We start from the raw sequence: 19,432 nt of genomic DNA on the forward strand, positions 1-19,432 counted from the left end.
ACTTCTTCTGATACGTCTGGTGTTAGACAAACTTACCTCAGCGGAGGCTTCTTTTTCTGTACATAGTTCTTATCTTCTATTTTTCTGTAAATATATATATATCTATCTCATTCACACAACCCTCCCACCGTCCCCGCTTTTTGTCGGTGTCTTTGATGTCGCTGTAAAGTGGCTACTTCCTCGCTTAGGGGCCTGAAGTGGTCTCAGAGAACTGAGGGAGTAGGCGGGAGCCCGTGGACATGCGGAGTAGGCGGTGGGGGAGGGGTTCCCGCCAAAACTACTCCGCTTTAGAAGTTCCGGTTCGAGCTCAGCGCAGGCGCAGAGCCCATGAATATGTGTGAATGCACAGATGACCACTGGAAGAACCACAGTTACAGGTAAGCAACCTGGTCTTCTTCCTTGCACAGCCCTTGTGTTGCGTGTTGTGTGGAGGGCTCTGTGGACTTCTCCGTTGCGTTGACTTTTCCCACTGGCTACAGAGTTCGCTGGCGAGAGTGGCGGAAGGAGCGAGTGCCGCCCTAGGAGTGCCGCTGGGATTGTTTTTGTTTTTTGCGGCACTGGCTGATGGGATACCATCGGAAGGAGAGAGGGAGGAGGAAGGGTCAGTCCAACGTCGCAGTGGATTGTGCCCAACTCCACGGGAGCCCACAGTCACGCAGCGGTAGAGTTAGAACCTGTCGTGTGGGGCGTACCCGCTAAACACTCCGCCGTTGAGTTTTCACACTGCGCTGACTCATGTGTTGTCTGAACTGAGCCAGTAAGGCCTTTTTGTTCCCTTGCAGGATCTTGAAGAGTGTGGTAGTAGGCTGGGTGAAGGAGATCACACAGTACCACAACGTCTACGCCGACAACCAGGTGATCCATTTCTACCGCTGGCTGCGCTCTCCGGCCTCCCTGCTCTATGATCCTGCGCTGCACCGCATGCTGCACCACATGATGAAGAAGCTCTTCCTGCAGTGAGTCTTTCTGGGTGGATGGATGGACGGGAGGGGTGGAGGGAACACCTACAGCCGCTGGGCCGTTTAGCCACATGTCCCCTCGTGTGTCGCAGGGATACATGTGACACCCCAAGCTAGCGTCCGTCCGTCTTGCACCTTCAGCGCTATTTGTTCACTTTCTGTGCAAGACTTGCCCTGCTGGATGGGACCAAAGACCCACCTGGCGCAGCTGTCCCCAACCTGGCGCCTTCCAAATGTGCTGGGCTCCAATTCCCATTATCCCCACCCATCGCATTTCTAACGCACTGTTTGGTTCCCGGCAGTGGCCAGCCAGGTGGTTCTGGAAGGCTTCCCTGTAGTTTCCCTCCCGCATTTAGCCCTTGGCATCTCGCCTCCCAGCGTGGAGGTTCCGTTGAGCTCTCATAAGTAATAGGCCTATGGAATGCCTGCCTCTAAGGGCCGTGGAATGTGGAAGGGAGGCAGGGGAGAGCAGAATGCCAGTTGGGGAAGGCGGTTGGTGGGGAGAAGAGAGCCGAGAAGGACATTCAGGGAGACCAGCGGTGTGGGGAAGAGGAGGAAGGAACAGAGAAAGCAGCTAGAGGAAGCAGGAACCTCCACAACAGAGACTCTCAACGAAAAGAACTGGGACCAGGAACTGCTGGTGGTCTAGTCAAGAGACAGTGGCCTAAAGTGAAGAGTTCTTGGTCTATCATTTTCTTAATACTGTCATTTACCAAACATTCTAAAGTTAAGTAAACTCTGTTAAATATCTGTTTGGTTCGCCCCTGGAGTGATTGCAATCTGCCCCTCCTCATCCTAGTTATCGAAACCTGAAACGCCACACCTATCCTTCATGGGTTTGAGGCTGTGAATTCCGCACCTTAAAGGCGTGTTGTGTGAAGAAAGTGATTTGTCCTTGTTCGCCTTGCGCCTACTGCAAATCAAGTTTGATTGAGTCACCCCGGTTCCTCATACAAAAGAAGAAGATGTGCTTTCTACTGAGGGGAGCGCACTGGAGGGAACCAGCTTCTGCAGCTTCAGTCCAGCCCACCAGGTGGCGCCTCTGGTGCGCTCCCAGAGCACATGGTGGCACCTGCCAGTCCTGCCTGGGTGCAGCCCAGCTTCAGGGCCTGCTCTTGAAAGCTGGGCTTGCTGAAGGAACCCAAGCAGCTGTCCCGGAATGCATTATTGCTCCTAACCCCCACCCCCACCCCCTCTGCAAGCCCCAAACAATGCTCCAGGGCTCCTGTTCCCGATGGCCTGGATCCCTGAATGGAAGTGTTTTTTCAGGGGCTGGAAATACACCCCAACAGACACCCTGTTGGGAATCCCCGCTTGTACGCTGCTAAAGCCCTTTTTCACCTCCCTGCTCCTTTTCCCTGTCTCAGGTTGGTGGCGGAATTCAAGCGCCTCGGCTCCTCGGTGGTTTACGCCAACTTCAACCGCATCATCCTGTGCACCAAGAAACGCCGCATTGAGGACGCCCTCGCCTATGTGGAGTACATCACCAACAGGTGTGGCTGGCTGTGTGCAGTGCCACCGATGGAGCTCACTGCAACAGGGTGCCATTAACTCGCCCTGTAAAATGGAGTTTCTGATTCTTTCCCTGTCGTAAATTCACTGGAGGAGGGAATTCCGAGGAATTTCAGCACAGCCCTGGTGTTTCTCATTGTAGAGTCTGTTTAATAGTCTGGGATCTTCTTTCCTGCCCCAGAGTCCTGGAGAGGCATAGAAGAGTAAGATCCAGTGGAGGTTGTGCATTTGCTACATCACCCTCATGGTTTCCAGAATGAGGCCAGAGAGAGGCCGTAACTCAGCGATATTGGCATGCAGAAGGTCCCAAGTCAATAATCCTGGGCTAGATGAACCAAGGGCCTGGCGCGGTATAAAGCAGGTCCCTGAGTTCCTGTGTCACCATTAAATATAACAGAAGTCAGCATTCCACGCCCACTAACCTTGTGCAGTCCCGATAGGGCAGTTTGGGGGGGGTCTTCCTCACAGTTTTTTCTTAAGATTTTTTTATTATTATTATTTCTGCTAACCTTGGTTTCCGCAAGCCTTCTGATACCTCCCTGGAAGACTTCTTAGGGGTCACTGAGCCACCGCCATCCTTTTTTTTCCAGCATTCATTCAAAAGAAATCTTCCACTCTTTGACCATTTCCTTCTCACGCTGCTGGGAGTTCTTGCTCTGGATGGACCCAGCCAATTACGGTGGGATCAAGGGCAAAGTGCCATCCCAGGTCCACTACGGGCAGGTAAGACGCCAGCAGAGAAGGGGTGTTTGGGAGCTTTTGAGCCCCTGGGTGGGCACGGAGCTGGCAGGCCTCTCTACTTGGCTCTCTGCATGAATCAGGGCAAAGAGATGTCAATCCTTCTGTAGGTCACAGAGAGGTTCTGATGTCAGGACCTTTGGAATGGGGAGAAGGTGACTGCAAGATCCACGTGGGTTGCAGCTTTGACTTTAGTCCCCTCGTTGCAGAAGACAAGCAGTCAACAGGCAGGAGATGTAGAAGACAGTGAAGGGGAGGAGGAGGAGGAGGACAAGGAAGAAGGGGCAGGAGAAGACGGAGTAGCGGAGCTGCTGGAGAACAACTGGAACGTCATGCAATACCTGCCCCAGGCAGCCTCCTGTCAGAATTACTTCCTCATGATTGTGTCTGGTAAGCTTGAGGAGGGGTTGTGCATCAATGCCACATCAATGTCACACAGAGGAGGGCCAGGATCTCTTCTCCATCATCCCAGAGTGCAGGACTCGGAATAACGGGCTCAAGTTACAGGAAGCCAGATTCCGGCTGAACATCAGGAAAAACATCCCAACTGTTAGAGCAGTAAGACAATGGAACCAGTTCCTTAGGGATGTTCTGGGCTCTCCCACACCCAAGAGGCAGCTGGACAACCACTTGTCAGGTATGCTTTAAGGAGGATTCCTGCATTGAGCAGGGGGTTGGACTCAATGGCCCTTCCAATTCTGCTATTCTGTGATTCAGTGCTGCTCACTTCTTCGGAAAAGGGGGTAGTTCCAAGGCCCTGTATGAGCCCCCATCCCAACCTCAGTCCTCACACAACCCACTAATCTCCGCATTCTCTCTATGGCTGGTCAGATGCACGGGGCCCTGGCCAGGAGAAAACTCCTGCGAGCTGTGACCATGGAGGAGACTGTGCTTGGCCGTTCTCCCACACCAGGGGAAGCAGGTGGATCAGGAGTGCAGAACCTCTGGCCTGCTCAGCCCCTTGGGGTTCCTCCAGGGGTAGGACGTAGGCTCAAGGCCCCATCCCCTGGAGGAATCCCCTCAGGGGGGCCCCACCCCCACCCCCATCTCCGTTGTGAAATCAGAAATTGGGCGATTCCGCCAGGCTTGGTCAGCTTTGCTGCGAGTGTGGCTTCCCTAACTAGGAAAGGCCATGCCCAGTGAATCCTGATCCCTGATGGAAGGTCCACGCAACACTCGGGCCAGGGAGCAAATGCCGTCAGGTGGGTGAAGCCATGTCCACTGACATTAAGGGCATGGCCCTACCCACCTAGCATCATGCATTCCACGAAGCACTGGGTGGAGGGTCATCTGCCCCCTCCCAAAACTAGTTCTGTTCCCCGAGGTAGAGCGTGGGACAGGGAGAGGCAGAGCTCCCTGCAAGCAGAGTGTGAGGCAGACGCATTGCTGCTTAAGCCCTCAACATTCTGGGCTTCCTTTCCCAGCCTACATCGTTGCTGTGTACCATAGCATGAAGGAGGAAATGCAACGTAACGGCCCTGGGAGCACCCCTGTCAAGAGGCGAGCGAGCAGCCAGGTTTCCCAGGAGGCTGTGGGAGAGACAGGTGCCATGCCTGGTGAGTGACCAAGGACTTCTTTCCCCAATCTTGCACCTGTCTCTAAGTTAGCGTGGTCCAGAGGAGAGTTAGCAAACTGTTGTGGCAAGAGATGGGCACCCCCCAATTCACAACAAAATGCTCTTCAGTTGCATGTGTAGCATTTTGAACTCTGTGAAGAGCTATATGCGTGTGAAGTAGTTTTAATTATTTAGAGTATTTTCATCCCGCACCTCAGCCAAAAGGCTCTCGGAGCGGCTTACAATGTATCAATAAAGAAGACAGTCCCTTTCCTCAGGCTTACATTCTAAAAAAAGGCATGACACACAAGGAAAAGTGGATGGGGAGGGAAGAGGGAGAAAATAAAAAGAAATTAAGGAGACCGTTTAGACTGGTGGGAAGGCCCTGCTCCGTCCTCTCATCTCCCAATGGAGGGGCAAACCAACAGCTCCTTCTTCCCCACAGGGTGAAGATGGCACTTAGCCCTGGGGGGGGGGGGGGTCCAACTGATTCAGGCTCTGATGGTCCCTGCCTGCTCCAGTCTCCCTCGCAATTACACTTTATTCCTTTCCTTCTCCCCCACTCCATTTAAAATAGACTCGTAGCTTGTACAAAAGAAAGAAAGAAAGAAAGAAAGAAAGAAAGAAAGAGGGCAGTGTTGACAGAGGGTGTTTGGCCCTCAATTTGAAGAGGAAGGGTGGAGGAGGTCAAGATTGGAATGCCCTTTCATACCCTAGAAGTGACCTGGAAATATTGAATGAGTGACGCATCTTCTCTGATACGTGACTTGTGTGGCCCTTCTGCCTCTCCCTCCCTCCCTCCCTCTTCTCTCCCACACTCGCCCCCAGGCATGATCACCTTCTCTCAAGAGTATGTCTCCAATGAGCTCACCCAGAGCTTCTTCACCATCACCCAGAAGATCCAAAAGAAGGTGAGCGGTACTCGACGCACCACGGAGCCCTCGGAGATGTTCCCAGCCCTGCCCGGCTCCTACCTGATGCTCAACAATCCAGCACTGGAGTTTGTTAAATACGTCTGCAAGGTGAGCCGCTCTGCTGTGCTGGTCTGTGTAGGGGGCAGGTGGCTCTGGCTGGGTCAGCAGCAGAGAAACTGTGATGTCACCATGTGTGAGCTCGCCTCCCTTTCTCCTCTCCCTCCTCCCCGCCCCCACCCACCCACCCAGGTATTGTCTCTGGACACCAACATCACCAACCAGGTGAGCAAGCTGAAGCGGGACCTTCTTCGCCTCATTGAAGTGGGGGAATTCTCCGAGGAGGCCCAGTTCCAGGACCCGTGTCGCTCCTACATCCTCCCAGAGGTGATCTGCAAGAACTGCAACTTCTGCAGAGATTTGGACCTCTGCAAGGACCCAGTCCTCTCTCAGGTACCGTCCGGCCCGTGCCCTTCCATGCTGCCGCTCTCCCACGCCCTGCCCTGCCACAGGGCCCCTGCATCCCTCTCTTTGAACCCTTTTCTGAGTTCCCCCATCTAGAAGCTACATCAAGCTCTGCCTCTGGGACGTGGTGGTTTCTCCCATTCAGGCCCCATTCAAATCTTGACTCCCTCAGGGGCAGGGGACCACCCTCCTCTTCCGGTCCTTCCACCACAGAGAGAGTCGTGTTCATTCAGCGGCACCTCTGGCCCACTCAGCAAATGTCCCCATCGCAAAGTTAGTCGGGAATAGCACACGGGCGCCCCAGGGAGTCTGGCAGTCCATCAGACTTCACCTTCCTCTTCCCCTCGACCCCGCGTTTGTGGGCCGCCACCACCACCATCCGCCAAGCTACGCAGCTTCTAATTTTGGGAATGGCCCTTTATGGCCACTGTTGTGCGCGACATTAGAGATAAGAAAATCTAGAGCCCCATTTTGCATTAAAATGGTGGCTTGTGTGGAGGAGCGGGCAGCTGTGGGGCACTCCTGGATCGCTTGCCTGGCCCTCCAGGGGCTCACGTGGGCTGGCAACAGCAGCAGCTCCTCAAGAGCCCGCTGAGCACGGACTCAGGTGAGTCCGTCTATCCCTAATAAGGAACGGTCGGAATCAAGTCCTTTGGGAGTCCCAAGTTCTTGGGCAGCAGTGCAACAGAGCGGTGACCACCTGCCTCACTGGGTGTGCCCACAGCTGTCACCTCCAGGAGGAAACGTGCAGCCCACGCGGAGGCACGTCCCGGCAAGCAGGGCTCATCCAGATTTGGGCAACAGACTTGGGTGCAGGCTCCTGAGAGCCAGAAGAGCCTTTTAGCGTGCCTCGCGCCTCTGTCCGCTTCCTTGTGACTGCCCCGGCCTCGCATCTGAGCAAGGGCTCCCTGTGACTCCGAACGAAATATTCCTCCTCTTCAGAATCGGCCTCCTCCTCTTATCTTGGCCTCCCTGGACTAAGCCCAGGGCTTCGGAATGGGCGAGGCTGCCTTACAGCAGCCCAGGCTATTGGTCCTATTAGCCCAGTATTGTCAGCTGTGGCTGGCAGTGGCTGTCCAGGGTCTCGGGCGGAAAGAGGTCTTTCATCTCAGTTACTCTTGGCACCTTTTTAAGTGGCGATGCCTGCAATTGTCCCTGAAACCTTCTCCATGGTTTCTATCCTATTCCGTTTCCCTCGTGCCACGTGTCTCCGCCTCTTTTCTTCCATAGGACGGCTCTGTGCTGCCTAACTGGGCATGCTCCAACTGCCAAGCCCAATATGACTGTGATGCCATTGAGATGGCCCTGGTGGAAGCCCTGCAGAAGAAGCTGATGGCCTTCACCCTTCAAGACCTGGTGAGGAGGGGAGGCTTCACGGCTGGCTGTGGAGCCCTGCTGGGCCCTTCAAGCAGGCCGGGCACGCTCGCAGGCCTTTCTCGGCCGTGCAATTCCTGATCGGACAGCACTGCAACGGGAGCTTAGCCCACGTGCTGGGGCTCAACAGGACAAGTCCTTTTTGGTTTGACGAACAGGTTGCCAAAAGGTGGAATTGCTCCTGGGCAGTTCAGGCTTCACATGGGGGGATGCATGTTTCGGTGCTGCTGCCACACTGTTGGTTTCAACCCCTCCACATTGAGAACTAAAGTTGGGGAGAGGACGAAGCTAGAGTATTTCACCCACTTTAGTAAAACTGTGATAGCGTATTTCTTCCATTCTAAGACGCACTTTTCCCCCTATATAAACATCTCTAAAAATGGGGTGCGTCTTAGAATCACGGGTGTGTCTGAGGGTTTTTTTCTGTTGGTGGTACTGAAATTAGTGTGCGTCTTACAATCGATGGCATCTTACAGTTGAAGAAATACGGGTAAGTAAGGTCCCATGACGAGTGGCCCTAATGTGAAAAGGAGTCCAAGATGGGTGGGGGGTTTTGTTTTTGTTTTTTAAAAAAGGAAATGTTAAAGGCACAATTACAAACCATTCCAACAAGGAAAGAAGATAAAATACAACTGAATAAACCAGTGTGGCTCCACAAAATTCTTAGAGGTGACCTGAAAACAAAAAAGGACACACATAGGAAGTGGAAGGAAGGCAGGACTACAAAAGAAGAGTACAGACAGGTGGCACAGAAGTGCAGGAATGGCTTCAGGAAGGCTAAAGCTGAGAATGAGCTGAGACTAGTGAGGGATGCTAAAAGCAATAAAAAGACTTTCTTCAGGTATGCGCATAGTAAAAGACAACTGAAAGAAATGATGGTTCAGCTGTTTAACGAGGATGGCAAATTGATAACAGATGACAAAGAAAAGGCCGAAGTGCTCAGTCCCTACTTTGGCTCAGTCTTCTCCCGAAAGCAGGTCTAAACAAAGCTGGAATGCAGACACATTCACGGAGGAGGAGGCGAGTGCGATTAGAGGAAAGAGATGAATGAAGCAGGCTTGGTTGGTCTCCCCTCATCCAACCCCCCTTTATCTGTCTTATGTAGCCTGGTTCGCTTCCTCGAGCCTTCTGTGACTTGCCTTTGCACCCTTTATTTGGTCCTGCTCTTTGTGGCACGCTGAGGTCAGGATCACAGAGGTCGGCATGGTGGGATGTAGCCCCCCCCCCCTTGCACTGTGTGTGGAGAATGGCCTTCCAGTCCCTGTTGGCTGTGTGGCTCCATGCAGGGGAAGAGAGGCTGACCTTGCTCCAAGCAGTGAGCAGCGTCTGGCACGTCCAGGTAGGCGGGGGCCTGATCCCAAGCGCCACATTTGTTTCAGGTGTGCCTGAAGTGCAAAGGCATCAAGGATACCCACATGCCCGTCTACTGCAGCTGCGCCGGAGACTTTGACCTCCTGTTGCCCACCAAGGTACGTGTTTTGCCCTGAACAGTCTCTCCACATGGAACCTGCGTTTCGCTCAAGGCAGATCCTCTCTTGCCTGAGCTCCGTGCTCAAGGAAGACCCTTCTCCCTTTCACTGTGTCTCTCTCATTGTTCCTGCACAGACCTTCCTGGAGCATCTGAAGGTCTTCCAGAGCATCGCCCGCCACTACCACATGTCCCACCTGCTGGAGAACATTACCTGGCTGCTTCAGATGAACCCTCGGCTTCTCTTGTGAGAACCCCCTGGCACTGCCGGGCGAGGCTCCCGCTGCAGCAGACCAGGCACGGCAGGCGGCAGCTTCCCCCCGGTTCACAGCCTTATGGAGTCTCGGGACCTGAGCTGCGGGGTTTGGCTTTGCCCTGGGACAAAAACGTTTGGAGACCTGAGGTTGGCTCCATGCTGCAGGGCAGCACGAGGAGCAGGTCCCGATACCTCCAGTGAAGGCCTTACGTGGGCCCAGCATCAGACTGACCCCACGTCTCCAGAAACCAGCCGGTGGAGATGTGTGACCACACAGCCCTGCTGCTTCTTGCCCCTTTTTTCCCTGGGCTGTGGGAGCAAAATATGACAAAAGACTGGGGTTATGGGGCTATTTTTGCCCAAATTTTAATCTGTTCTTGATTTGGATTTTTTCTTCTTCTTCTTTTTACACTGATGTAAATAAACTTCTTTCCTCCATATCAGCAGTTCCCAATGGTGCTGAGCACTCGCTGGTTCGTTCACACTCTCTCGCCCTTCCCAGCAGCTGTACTTACCCTGCTCTCCTCTTGGGGGCAGCTGTTACCCGCCTGCCTCCAGCTTCCACCGCCAGGCAGGTGAGCAGCAGCGAGACGAAACCACCGTGGATCAACTATTGATCCCTGAGAGCCGCTTCCTGTCACAGCATGCGGGAAAGAAACTCAGCCTGAGGTTTCCCCTCCTCCACCCCCATTGCTGAAGTCTGGGCAGCTAGTAATTTTCTGGGCTCTGTTGGGGGTCTTCCCTCCCCTCCCACCCCGCTGCAGTGAGCATCCAGGGAACACCTGTGGCTTGATTGGGCTTTAGGAAATCAGGACGTCTGGATGTGTCTCCTGTCGCCCCCCGAGCAGCTGAGAAAACAACCATAGATGCAGCCTGGGTTTGATGCTGTAGCGCAAACCCAGGAGCAGAGAACCATTCCGGGAAAAGGCTCGACTGTCATCTGCTGCTGAGGGGAGAGGGGTGGCTGCCCACAAGACCCCAGGAGGGCCATCGCAGTGGCCGGGATGTCCTGCCGTGAGAGTGGCTCACTGAGCGTTGCTGCTGCCATCCTCGTTTCCGCTCCCCCCCCCCCTCCGGTCCTTCCGCTGGTCTAGCCTGCTTTCTCCTAGCCTTCATCTGGGGAGGAGGGGTCTGCACAGCCTCCCTGGCCAGCTCTGAAGAATGGCACCTCCCAGGCAATTCCCACTCTTCATGAATCAGTAAAGAAGTCGTGATTGCTCCTAATAGAGCTGCCGGAGAAGTCTGGGCGGCCCTGGTCAAAGAATGGGAGGAAGCGAGCGCGCCCACGCGCTCCTCCTGGACCTGGGGCTGTGACCCACAGTCGCCTTCATCCTGGGCAGGGCAGGGCAGGGCGGGGGAATCACGCCAATGGCGCCACTCATTAGAGGAAGAGGGGGAAGGAGAAAAACATTGAAACGGAAAAGGCTGACTCGCCTGATGGCCTTCATGCAACCACCTGCCTTTTTTGTAGTCCTGCTGGCTGCAGCGGTGGAGCCGAAAGCCCGAAGAGGACCCCACCTCCCACTTTGGGCCTGCAAAGCCTGTGGATGCAGGTGGGCACAGCTGCCTGGCCCCCACCTGCCTCACTTCTGGATCCTCTCCCTACCCCCTTTGTGGCATAAGAGGAGCCCTGCTGGGTCAGACCAAAGACTCCTCTAGTCCAGCATTCTGTTCCCACAGCGGCCCCCACCAGATGCCCCACGAGCAGGACAGGAGAGCAACAGCACAAGTTCTCCAGCAACTGGTATGCCTGGGCAGACTGCCTCCAATGCAGGAGGTGATGTGTAGCCATCAGCACTAATAGCCATGGGGATGTGTCTAATCCCCTTTTAAATCTGCCCAAATTGGTGCCCGTTACTACATCTTGTGGTAGTGAATTCCATAGGTTAACTATGCATTGGGTGAAGAAGTCCTTCCTTCTATCCATCTCGAATCTCCCACCATTCAGCTTCATGGGATGAACCCCAGTTCTACCACTGTGAGAACTAGTCTCCACTTTTTCTAAACCCTGCATAATGTTACACGCTTCTGTCGTGCCCCTCTTTTCACACACCGTTTTCCTAAGCGAAACCGTCTAAACCGTTGTAACCTTTCCTCATAGGGAAGCTGCTCTGGCCCCTTGATCTTCCCTCTGGACGCCACCTTACTTGCTTGTGTCAGTGGGTGCTGTGCAGCAGCGGCTTGACATAGGGCTCCAGCACACCTACTCCCCCCCCCCCCCAGTTTGCGTCCAAGATTTCTAGCTCCGTTTCATTCGCATGTCAAGCTAATGGCCCCTTTCACGTGGGTTTGTGGTATTTATTTATTACATTTTTATACCACCCAATAGCCGTAGCTCTCCGGGCGGTTCACAAAAATTAAAACCATGAAGAGCATAAAAACAACCAACAAATTTAAAACACAAATACAAAATACAATATCAAAAGCACAACCAGAATAAAACCACGCAGCAAAAATTAATATAGGTTAAAATATGAGATTAAAACAGCAAAGTTTAAATAGGTGTTAAAATACTGAGAAAATAAAAAGCTGTCAACGGAAAGAAAACTATGTAGGCACCAAGCAAACCTCTCGGGAGCTCGTTCCACAGCCCGGGTGCCACAGCAGAGAAGGCCCTCCTCCTAGTAGCCCCCTGCCTCACTTCCTTCGGCAGGGGCTCACGGAGAAGGACCCCTGTGGATGATCCTAAGGTCTGGGCAGGCACATATGGGAGGAGGTGTTCCTTCAAATAACCTGGCCCCAAACAGTTTAGGGCTTTGAATGTTAGTACCAGCACTTTGAATCGGGCCCGGACCTGGACTGGTAGCCAATGAAGTTGTAGAAGGACTGGCGTGGTATCGCACTATACCGATGAAACCTCCCTTTTGCTTGTTTGCTCTTCCACTCTGCCCCTTCTTCTGCCTCCAGTTCATTGGTTGTAACATTGTGATGGGCATGTAACATTGTGATGGGCATTGTGATCCAGCCTTGTTTAGCAATTTAACATTTCATCGGCTGGGCTTCATTTCTGCGGGCAGCGAGGGTGAGGTCGGAGCAGTAAAAGGCCAATCAACCGACTCAGCACAAGTCCGTTGGTTCGACACGGCGTGCTGAAAGAGGAGAACCGCCCCGCCCTCCCCTTTCGTCAGCAAGCTCTCCCTTCAAAGCACACGCCCCCAACAAAGGAAATAGCGAGAGGATGGCACTACACGGGGGCTGAAGGGCGCTTTAATTCCGTTTGGGGAAAATAATCCAGACTTTCTCTGCTCTATGAAAACATGGAAAAGGGAGGGGAAGAGGCAGGGTGGACAGGCACGATGTCATGTGGTGCAAAACCGCACACCAGGCAGGACGAGAGTGTGATAAAATGCTGGTGTGATGGAGCCCGTAGGAAGCTGCCTTATACTGAGTCAAACCTTTGGTCCATCTAGCCCAGTGCTGTCAACGCTGACTGGCAGCAGCAGCTCCGCAGCGTTTCCAGCGGGATTCTTTCCTCGTCCTACCTGGAGAAGCCGGGGATCGAACCGTAGACCTTCTACGTGCTGAGCATGTGTTCCATCATGCTAGGCTATGCCCCCTCCCTGAAGGCTCGTTCCAGCAGGCTCAACACCTTGCCAGGGAGCGGCTCGTGAGGGACCCCAGCACTGTTCCTTTTTAAGTCAGCTGGATCAGTAATCATCCCCCCTGATAAGACTGGGGAACAGGAGTTTTCCCAAAAGGATTCCACAATCTAATTGCCTCGTGGAAGCGGCCTGATTCAATTACCACGCTGTACTTTTGTCTGCTTGGCTCTTTGCCCCCCCCCCCCCACTAGGGAAGAAACCAGAGAGAAGCTGGGTGTGCTGTGTAAATTGTGCTTTGCAGGGAAAGAAACTCTTGAGAGGAGTTGGCAGCCTGCAGTTTGCGTTGGTTACTTCTGAGAGTCCACGATCATTTTTTTTTTTAAATTGTACCTAAGAATGTAACCTCTTACCTATGCGTGAAACTTAGAGTGGTTGGTTGCAGCAGGGGCATCACCACTTTCTTTATTTCGGATTTTTTTAAGAGTAAAAGAAAGTGTCAGAAAGCAAAAGGGAACTCCAGTATCTTCAACAGAAAAGAGAAACTCAGCAGGCCAGCTTTTCTTACTCCTGTACGACTAGCTTGCATCTACCAAATTCCCCCTCCTGTGTAACTATATAAAAGTGAAAGATCCACGTCTTCCTTCAACTTTTTAGGTAAAATCTGGAAGCTGGGCAGGTAGGGTTAAAACATGTGTCTTTTGTTGCAGAGTTGGCTTGAGTCTGAAAACACGACTGACGCCTATTGGGTGCTGCTGCTGCTCCATTCTTATTCTTACCCAAATGAAACCTCTTTGTCACAAATCCTTTTCTTCTTTGTCAGCCTGGGCCTTTTGGCATCTTCAGGATGCAACGCCTGGAGATCCTGTTAGCTCGCACCCAGGGACCTTGCAACTTCCATTTCCTACCTCTGGAATAGGTACTGCTGTGTCCCGTCCCGTCCCGTTCCCCCACCCCACCCCACCCCACAAAGACAGTGGAGCTTTTCCGTTTTTATGGGAGGGGAGGGGGGTGTTCTTGATGGCAGCGGCTGCTCTCGCCTTGGTGGGATCAGGGGAGCTGGTAATGTGCTGGGATTTGCAGGCACAGAAGAGCCGGGTAATCTGATTAGCAGAAGAAATATGTGTGGTTCACTGTCTCAATTACCTCCGAATGCTTTTTTAAATTGACTTAAGCGCTCTCAACAAGCACTTAGCAGAGCCGGCACAACCACCCCGGTGTGTCCTCTCCACAACAAGCGGGGCTGATTCCCAAATGGAGCAGCACGGAGGTGGGTTGCGTAGCGCTTCTGCGCCTTGTTTTAAAGTCCGCTTTTAAAGCAACGTTCCTCAAAGCGCGATGCTGGACTTAAAAGCCAGTGTGGTGTAGTGGCTAAGGTGTTGGACTGGGAGTCAGGAGATCCGGGTTCTAGTCCCCACTCGGCCATGGAAACCCACGGGGTGACTTTGGGCCAGTCACAGACTCTCAGCCCAACCTACCTCACAGGGTTGTTGTTGTGAGGATAACGTGGAGAGGAGGAGGATTATGTATGCCGCCTTGGGTTCCTTGGAAGAAAAAAGGCGGGATATAAATGTAATAATAAATAATAAATAGAACGGTTTTAAAAAGTTAACCGATTAAAAATGATGGCATTTAAATAAGGTCATGGCTGTATGGTAAAACTGCAGCTCAGAACCATTTTAAATGCCTTGGCCAATTTTTTAAAAAAAGAAGTCTGGAACCAAACACTTAGCAAGCTTCATGACAGCCAAGCAGCCCGAGAGAGAGAGTTTCCAAACCCAGGTGTCCCTTCCCTGGGCAGGTGCCTGCCTTGATCTTAGAGCCTGGTCAGTTTCACATGGAGGGAGACCGACCGACCTCTGGGTAGAAAGGGGGGGGCATTTGGTAAGCACAGCGTTTCATGTCAGGATAAGAGAAGCTATACCAGGTGCTGCGGCTTAGTCCTCCTTTGCGCCTGGTCCCCCTGGCTTGGCTTTCGCTCTCAGGGGGACTGAGAGCTGCTGTCCACTGCACATCCCACTGGAGTGTTTTCCCACTTCAAGGCTGTAGGGTATAAAAGCAATGGAGGCTGGTGCCTCCCATGTCTGTGGGGTGATGAATCTGCTCTGGGTTTCAGTCAGAACTCTAAAGGCGTCCTGGCTGAAACCCGGAGCAGATTCATTTCCCCTGTGACATCGGAGCCCCCACTGTATAGCAGTGAAACTCCACAGGTGTGTTGGGGCCATCCCATAGTGAGTTTCCCTGTCCCTTCTTGACAAGGATCACGAGCAGAGAAGCTTGCTACAGGGTGTCCGTACGAGAAGGAGGACAGGGGGCTCTTGTACCTTTAACGGTTGCATAGAAAAGGGAATTTCAGCAGGGATCATTGGTATGCACGCAGCACCTGGTGAAATTCCCTCTTCAGCATCACAGTGAAAGCTGCAGGAGCCCTTCCCTCTTTTGCATCTGGTCACTGTAGTATAGCTCCTGCAGCTTTAACTCTTGTGAGGAAGAGGGACTTTCACCAGGTGCTGCAGGCATACTAAGGATACCTGCTGAAAATCCCTTTTCAGTACAGCTGTTCAAGATACAAGGGCCCTGTCCTCCCTTCCATATGGTCACCCTAAAGCTGAAGATTCACCACTCTTACAGGCTTGCTTTCAGAACATGGAAACAACCCCACTCTTTAAGGGATCCCACCACCACCACCCCCTCTGGTCTTTCTGCGTGAATCTACCAGCTGGGCATGGTTCTTGTTGGGAAGGACACCAGCCCAGAGCTGCAGTTCATGCTGTGGGCAATCTCCTCTTGAGTGTAGACAAACCAGCAATTTATCTCACCCAGAGACTGTTCTGGGAAGGGGTGAAAGCCGAATCTCGTGTAGTGACCTAGTGGGAAGCAATCTCTTCTTTTCTTTTTTGGAGTGAGGATGCTCTGGTCTCTCATCACCCCTTAATGAACTTCATTTCCCACTACATATAACTCTACTTTGCCATACAGTTTGGGAACTACTACAGTAAACAAGAAGCCCGATTTAGACTGGTGCTTCCTCTTAGAATATAATACTTGGTTGGTAAATCCTCTAAGCCAGGCGTGGGCAATTTATGGCCCTCCAGATGTTTTAGTTTACAGCTCCCATCAGTGCCAATGGTGAGGGCTCAGGGGAGCTGAAGGCCAAAATGTCTACAGGGCCACGAGCTGCCCCCCCCCCCTGCCCTAAGCGGTAATAAGAACTGAAGCTGGGGCCGGACTGGTAAAAGTCAAGGAGTTACATCAGCCGGCCCTTTTTACTGCACACCTGAGTGGCTTCATTTGGCTGGATGCTTCTGTCTGCTACCAGCCAGGGTACCATCAGGCCATGATGTGATTGTCCAGGTGAAGGAACCTGGACAGTCACATGGGAATGACCTTGATTGATCATTAGCTGCGCTTCCTTTTCCCTGCACAGAAAGGCTGGTGTTCTGACTTTTGCTTCAGAGCTGCTGTCAGCATCAATTTTTACTCCCAGGTTTCAGTGATTGGGTTCTGGCATTCGGTCCGGACAGGAGAAGCCCAGGCAGCCGAAATTCTGCCTCCCTCACGCCATCCACATGGGTGTTTTGGAGTCTGAAGGAAAGATTCCCGAATATTGTGGTGAAACTGAGATGAGTCCCCTGGTCCCTTAACAACCGGCTAATTTTATTTTGTGGTGTGAGCTTTTACTGGGAAGAGGTTGCTTCGTCAGATGCGTACAAGGAGTCCTGGCAAATGGGCAGGAAACGGGGGAGGGGTGAGCCTCAGAGATGGACGGGGATCTTTGGGTCTATGGGAGAGGAGGCCCGCGTGCAGGAGTCGGTGGTGCTGAGTTCCGTTGACGGAGTTCCTTCCGGGCACCTGGATACCTGGGGAGAAGGGGGAGAAAAGAGAGGCCATTAATAGCCTGGGGTGTCGTGCTCCCAATCTAGGGTGGGTGGGGAGGTGAGGCACCTTATTGAGAACAGGCTGTGTTGGGGCGGAGGGCAAGAAGGTGTCACAGCGTTCCTTCATGGGTGGCCCCTTCTCCCTCCATCCCTCAGTGGTCCAGGCCTGGCCTACACTTGCAGCAGAATAAGGCATAGAACGGACCAGTGCAGGCTGGTGGCCCTGATGTCAGTGGGGCGGTGAATCTAAAGGAGCTATTGGGTCCAACTGAAACCCGGAGCGGATTCACCGCCCCACTGACCTCGGAGCCGCCAGCCTCCGCTGAAACGGACTGTTACATTTTAGACCGATCACGTTGTTTATAGCGTTAGAAAGACTTTATGGGAGGATCTTTGCAGGGTATTTAAATGCAATAAATTAAAACATCCCTCTACTTTAAAAAGAAAACAGCAAACTTCCCTACCCACAAATAGAAAAATAGCACATGGGGTGGGCTAGTATAAAACTATTTTCCTTTATTATTATTATTATTATTATTATTATTATTATTATTATTATTATTATTATTATTATTATTTGTTTGGGCTGGGGGCAGAGTAGCACGCCTAAAGCGAGGCAGTTCAAAAACTGCTGGGCAAACCTGGCATTTCTCAGAAGCTGTTTGGTGATGCTTCATTGGTGGTCAGGTTTTTTGGACGATGGTTTGCCCAATGTCTCGTCCCCTGTGATGTGCAGGCAAAGGGTGTGGGTTTGCCCGATCTGCTACCATGCTAGGGATGGATGAAAATGCAATTCTTGAGCTCATTGCCATCCACCAGATGATTCCTAGAAGCTCATTTCTCCTCATTCATGTTCCCAAATGCAAGCATCTATTTTCTTGTTCTTTTTTCCATAGGGAAAATAAATGCATTTTTAAAAATGTACATTTTCCCCACTTGAAAAAGAATATGCTTTGGAGAAGAAAAAAATGCATATTTTTCCAGATCAAAAATGTGCATCCCCCCCCCCCCCCCAAGGATGAAGCATGAAAACGCAGAATTTGGAGGGGAATGCTTTTGGCAGTGCGCAGTTGCACAAGTGTAAATTTGAATTGTGAACATTTCCTGATAAACATTTTCTGGTTCATGTTTGGAGTTGTACGATTTGTGAGCAGGAGCATAGTTCTCGTCCACCCCTATCCCGTGCACGCTGCATGCTCATACCTGGTCAAACTTCCGGGTGCTGTACACGTCGTTCTTATTCATGAAGGTCAATAAGATCCAGTCGCAGAGGAAGGAGCCCTGCCGGGGGAGCAGGAGAGAAGGGGCATCAGCACTGGACAAGGAAAGAAAGGCCCTTTCCACAGAACAAAGCAGCCACAGTGCCACGACTTACCACCCCCACGGATGTCAGCGCTGTGGCCAGGTTTATAATGGTGGGGATGAGGCTGAACTTCCCAGCCTAAGGGGGAGAAGCACAAGAAGAATTCCACATCAGCAGCAGCCTCTGAAGGGCTATACCAGGGGCTATGTTAAAGGTGCAGCGTCCAGGTGAGCCTTTTTGTTTTACCCTAGTGTAGGCACGTGGGGGGGGGGTTTGAACTGGATTGAGCCCACTGTATGTAAGTAGGAGGGGTTAGACCTTTCCAACCAGCAACTTTTGCCTCCTAGATTCCACCACCACCACATCAGGACTAAAGAAAAGGGCGAAGGACTCCTATTAGATGTACTTCAAATGATAACCTTGGCAATATGGAAGCCATTCCCTACTTGGCGAGTCCCACATTGCTCTGGGAACCGTAAAATTATTATTATTATTATTATTATTATTATTATTATTATTATTATTATTAATATTTCTTACCCGCCTCTCCAGTTTGATCGAGGCAGGGAACAACAGTAAGTGTAAAATACCATATTTCTTCGACTGTAAGACGCCATCGATTGTAAGACGCACACTAATTTCAGTACCACCAACAGGAAAAAAACAAATACCTAAGACACACCTGCGATTCTAAGACGCACCCCATTTTTAGAGATGTTTATATGGGGGGAAAAGGGCGTCTTAGAATTGAAGAAATACAGTACATAAAATGCTGACTAAAAACATAGTATACATTGTAAAAACATCCTAAAAGCACCCTAAAATTCCACCCAGTTGAGGTGGGGGCGGAAGAAGAAAAAGGCATTCATCTCTCACCTGTCCGTGCACAATGACATAGATCCGGATTCCGTAAGCCTTGATCAAGGTGCGTGTGCTCTTCCTGCTGCAATGATAGTACTTGGCAAACCTGAAACCCAAAAGCAGGGGGGCATCTGAGAGATCCAGTGTGGTTGTAGTGGTTAGAGGGTGGGACCGGGACCCGGGAGACGCAGGTTCTAATTACCCACTTGGCCATGAAGTTCCCTGGGTGGCTTTGGGCCAGACACTGACTCCCCAGCCTAACCTACCTCACAGGGTGGTTGTTGTGAGGATAAAATGGAGGAGAAGAGGACTATGTAAGCCTCCTAGGGTTCCATGCAAGAGGGGAAAAGGCAGATGTATTAGATGTAAACAGATACAGGAGGAAAAAGGGATGGGGAGGGAAGAGGAGCAAACTCTGCACCAATTTCTAAAGTTGACATAGTTCTTACACTGAACAGGCTGAATGCAAAGGGTCCATGGAAGGCAGGAGCCAAATGGCTTCTGGTCCCTCAGCCAAGCTGATGAAGTGAGCCCTCCCATGACATTCTTCCCTCTGCTATGTACCAGCAAAGAGGAGGCAAAGAGGCAGTGCTTCATAGGCAACTGATCCGTT

The 19,432-nt window shown here is 51.9% G+C and overlaps 1 protein-coding gene and 1 long non-coding RNA gene across 2 annotated transcripts in view; one reads left to right on the forward strand and one right to left on the reverse strand.

Annotated features, from left to right (window-relative positions):
• Positions 1-9,634, forward strand: part of POLE (DNA polymerase epsilon, catalytic subunit) — a 63,458-nt gene extending 53,824 nt beyond the window's left edge. The window contains exons 37-46 of the mRNA XM_063144242.1: positions 783-956; positions 2,327-2,452; positions 3,062-3,194; positions 3,419-3,599; positions 4,634-4,765; positions 5,593-5,786; positions 5,928-6,128; positions 7,371-7,496; positions 8,894-8,983; positions 9,120-9,634. Coding sequence (XP_063000312.1) covers positions 783-956; positions 2,327-2,452; positions 3,062-3,194; positions 3,419-3,599; positions 4,634-4,765; positions 5,593-5,786; positions 5,928-6,128; positions 7,371-7,496; positions 8,894-8,983; positions 9,120-9,233 — 1,471 coding nt within the window. The 3' untranslated portion in view covers positions 9,234-9,634. The remainder of the gene's footprint in view (positions 1-782; positions 957-2,326; positions 2,453-3,061; positions 3,195-3,418; positions 3,600-4,633; positions 4,766-5,592; positions 5,787-5,927; positions 6,129-7,370; positions 7,497-8,893; positions 8,984-9,119) is intronic.
• A 6,888-nt stretch (positions 9,635-16,522) lies between these two features.
• LOC134410525 (uncharacterized) lies at positions 16,523-18,853 on the reverse strand. Its single transcript, XR_010026273.1, has 4 exons — positions 18,835-18,853; positions 18,031-18,096; positions 17,859-17,936; positions 16,523-16,637 (listed from the first exon to the last, which is right to left on the reverse strand). It is a non-coding gene; the product is annotated as an uncharacterized LOC134410525 (long non-coding RNA).
• Positions 18,854-19,432: the final 579 nt, after the last annotated feature.

The sequence above is a fragment of the Elgaria multicarinata genome, chromosome 18, assembly GCF_023053635.1.
Source record: "Elgaria multicarinata webbii isolate HBS135686 ecotype San Diego chromosome 18, rElgMul1.1.pri, whole genome shotgun sequence".
Taxonomy (NCBI): Eukaryota; Metazoa; Chordata; class Lepidosauria; order Squamata; family Anguidae; genus Elgaria; species Elgaria multicarinata.